The 4,263-nt window shown below is 46.2% G+C and overlaps 1 protein-coding gene across 1 annotated transcript; it reads left to right on the top strand.

Moving 5' to 3' along the window:
• Nucleotides 1-496: 496 nt before the first annotated feature.
• Nucleotides 497-2,122, top strand: LOC308511645 (protein FAM47E-like; the record flags this gene model as incomplete). The annotated part of the gene is made up of 2 exons (XM_081081624.1): nucleotides 497-1,148; nucleotides 1,332-2,122. The coding sequence occupies 2 exons, from the start codon at nucleotides 497-499 to the stop codon at nucleotides 2,120-2,122; spliced, it is 1,443 nt and encodes a 480-aa protein (XP_080937750.1).
• Nucleotides 2,123-4,263: the final 2,141 nt, after the last annotated feature.

Here is a 4,263-nt window from a genome sequence, read left to right as displayed (position 1 = left end):
GGGGGATTTGGGGTGCCATCTTAAGTTGTATACCCAATGCCTCACTCACTTCACCCATATTTGGGCAGATATCAAAACCTGACGGCTGTGAGTACATAGAAAAAACATGGTTCTCAGAAGCTCCCGCCTTTCAATTGTTACCTATAATTTATCCAGGAGAAATGAAAGTACTTGTATGAAGATGTGAACACGTGAAATATTCGTGACCCCTTGATTTCCAAACAGCTTCAAACTGGAATCAGTCCAAAAGTCCATCAAAAGATGAATGGGGAGCTGACCTGTGGAGGAGTGCCCATACACGGGAACAGTTCTGTACCACAAGCAAGAATGCAACCTTGCCGGCCATCCCTGGACAATGCAGGCTGTGCAGGGGCACGTGCTGACCCACCTCGGGAAAGAATAAGAATGAGTCAGCACCAGGCAATGGTCTCCTAGCAACGGGGCCGCTGGGACAACAAACCCCTGAAGCCACTGGGCGCCCTGGGCCAAGGGCGCCATGGCGTGCCAGAAGTGGCCCTTACCTGAGCCCCACAAGGGGTGGCTGTTAAAGTCGGACCTGAGGAAGAAGGCGCTCATAGAGTCAGGGCTGATCAAGCCGTGGCAGTCAGGGCCGAAGCTGGACAAGAAGCCGGAGCCCAGCAAGAAGTGGCTGCTAGGGCCAGGACCGCTGGAGCCCGTGCCCCTGGGCATGAAATGTAAGCCCTGGTTCAAGGACAGGGACAGGTTGCCTTCCCGCTATCTCTCCAGGCAGAACAACAAGCTTGGGAAGTGCCCCACCTCCATGGACAGCCGGCGGTGGGTATTTGTGAAGGAGGGACTGGACGACTTCAGAACGGGCTGTCCATCTGCTGAAGATGTGATCACTCGTGGCCCTCGGGAAGGCTTTCTCCCCATGATTGCTCATAGAATTCCCCGCCCTCCGCCCAAAAAGATTCACAGGCAGCCGCCCACGGGAGCGGACCTGTGTTCCAAGCTCTCGCCAGCCCAGCGAGCACGGAAGGCCTTTGTAGAGAACATTGAAGCCAGCCTGACCCAGCATTCCTTGGTTAACTGCCCGAATCTGGAGGAAGCTCTCCCTCCAGACCTCCTGCTCAAGGTCCTGAAAGTGCTAGATCCTGACAGGGAGCTGGAGGACACGTGGGCGTATTGTGAGGGCACCAAGGAAAGAAAGAAGACCCCCACACACCTGTGTGAAGAACATCCTGAGGAGGTCAACCTGGAGCCTCCCCAGGCAGTGAACCTGGAGCCTCCTCAGGCAGTGAACTTAGATCCTCCCGAGGCAGTGAACCTGGAGCCTCCCCAGGCAGTGAACCTGGAGCCTCCCCAGGCAGTCCACCCCAAATCTGCCTGGAAGCTCAACCTGGAACCTCCCGAGGAGGACAACCTGGAACCTGAAGACCAAGCCTACGTGGAAACGGCCAAGGAGAGTCTCCAGTCATATTTATTCAGTTTGTTTCCTGAGGAAGAGACAAATGCAGCATGCACAACGGATATCCCCAAAGATCCTGGGCTCCAAAAATCAAGAAGAAGAATTCGTGAATTCTGCAGATGGATCGATGATAATTTTGGAGACATAGGCATTGATGAAGAGGACCTCATGAAACAGTTTCAAGTTGAGTTAGAGGTCCCACTCACCCATAATACAGTCAAAATAAAGAAAATAAGCCAGCTTCCTTTGAATATAAGGCCCTGCAAACAGCTAGATGACATACAGCAGAGAAAATTCTCCATGCAGGAAGGTAACTGGGAAAGGAAACTCCGCAAACAACAAGACCCTTATAAACCCAAACGGGAGAAGATAAGGTATGGAGCATGGTACCTGGACCCCAAATCCTGGAAAAAGCTGGTCAATGACCAGCCCTTTCCCGACCCTAAAGTCGTCCCTGACAAGGAACATTTGACCGATGGAAGGCATCTTGAACCAGACATTATTGATGAACTTTATGGACCAATTGCCTTCAAAGATTTCATTGTAAGCAAGGGCTACAGGATGCCAGGTGTGATTGAGAAGATGTTTATGAGGAAGGGATGGAACTATGAGTCTGTGAAGACTCCTATACACCGAGTAATGAAACTCCTCTCCAAACCCAAAGAGGAGGATTCAGGGGACGAAGAGGATTAGAAAATTTTCTATTTACTGCTCACTTGGCTAGTGTGTCTCTCTCATTTTAACATAAGTCAGAATTCACCATGAGTGCCTCACTGTGTATGGACAATTTGATTCCACAATATCTGTAAATTTTTAACACCTATTTCTAATAAAACTTTCTGAATTAGCTTCTGCTTCAATGTGTTATGTATTTTACCAACTATGAAGTTAATATTTATATATACTCCTCTTGGTTTTGATTGTGTTAGGAGTATTATATTTTCATTTCAATTATTCATTAAAAATGACCATAAATAAATGAATTACTTAAAAAGGATCTTGTTGCCCAGCCTATGTGGCTCAGTGGTTGAGTGTAGACCTATGTATCAGGAGGTCATAGTTTGATTCCTGCTCAGGGCACATGCCCGTGTTGCTGGCTCGATCCCCAGTGTGTGTGTTGGGGCGGGGGGTACATGCTGGAAGCAGCCGATTAATGTTTCTGTGTCATCATTGATGTTTCTCTCTCTTCCTCTCCCTCTCTGAAAATCAGTAAAAGTATATTAAAAATTATGCCAGCTACAACTTGGGATGAATTCCAAGATAATCGTGCATAATGAAAGAACTATCGCTCCGATAATACTCAATTTATAATGCATTACGACAATTATTTTGTTAAGCACAACTTGTAACCCGTAGCCGAAGTAATTTTATGCATTTTTTTTTTAATTGTCCATGGCTACCTTTGCACTACGACATGAGAATTTAGGAATTATCACAGAGATCATATGGCCTGCAAGCCTAAAATATTTGCTATCTGATTTTTTACAGTAAAATTTACTGTCCCCCTGATCTAGAAGGAAAATATATTCATACATATATTAAATCAATTATTCCACTCTTTAGCTGAACAGAAGATAATACATGCTCATCTATGGAATAGAATAAAGTAAAATATTTTTATAAAATTAACTATTTAGTTAGACCTTTCTGAACACTTTTCAAATCTGCCTATGACTTTTAATATTCTTAGGGTCAAAAATCCCTGAGGCATATCATCATATTTATGATAGTCCCTGTTTCTTGTAATATCTCTCCATGTGATCACTTGTCATACAGAGATTTCCCATGACTCCAAAAATGTGGGTGTTAAATGTGAGGTAAAGCAGCCTGAACATGATAAAGACAGACTAACTTTCTTTCCACTGAAATGGCTAATTAATTCAATGGGATGTCCACAAAGGTAGGTTGGCCAGGAAACATGGATTGTATGTCACATATATATTCTATCCCTACACCCACCACCCATGGGACCAAAATTAATTTATTTAGGGTATTGTGCTAAGGAGTCGACCCTTCACCTCCATGAAGGGATTTCCTGGGATATTCTTCTGCTTTCCCAGACTACACAGGGCACAAGACTGAATGTTTTCTTTGGTGCCTAGGGCTGCTGTTTGTTCTCTACAGCCCAGGACACCAGCAAGGCACTGCTCTTTGCAGTCCTCCGAGCCAATCAAGTGTCAGGACAAAGGTTTCCACAAAGAACACACATTCCCCTCAGCTGCCACAGGGTGGGGGCACAGTGTCTGCTTAGGGCCAGTCCCTGGAAGCAGCGTGGGGAGGCTCAGGGAAGGGCAGAGGTTCCAGGAGAACACATGAGGTATGGATTTCAGGAAGTGAGCTGGAAAGTTTCTCCCACAGACTCAACTTAATAAAAGGGGCCACCTGGGGCTAATACTCAGTGTGAAAAGCAGCTTTCAAGCTGGGAGATCTCTCAGTCAAAAGCACAGCTACATTTCTGTTTGATTTTGGGGGGATGGGCTGAAATAGGCCTGTGCCCATTAAACTTCCTGAAATGAACACCTAGACCAAAAGGTTGTATAACCATCAGGCTTCAAGGGTCTATGTAGAGTGGGATGTTGTCCAATGGAAGTCCTCCTAGGGGCAGAGCAGGCAGCTCACAGGGTGTCTTTGGAAAGGATGACATGGGGAGAAACAGTACTGACAGACACACAGAGTTACAGACACCAGGAACCGGAAGCCACGTGGCAGAGCCTCTGGATAAATTATGGTTCCTTCTGTGCAGATATAAAATGGGCATTATTGAAAGTCATAGGACAGCTCTGGGCAGGGGTGGGGGTGTGTGTCAAGAATTCTTTGAATATCTCTTCCATAGC

Source organism: Myotis nattereri (assembly GCF_964212035.1).
Source record: "Myotis nattereri genome assembly, chromosome: X".
In the NCBI taxonomy this organism is placed as follows: domain Eukaryota; kingdom Metazoa; phylum Chordata; class Mammalia; order Chiroptera; family Vespertilionidae; genus Myotis; species Myotis nattereri.
This window is presented reverse-complemented; position numbering and strand designations above follow the sequence as displayed.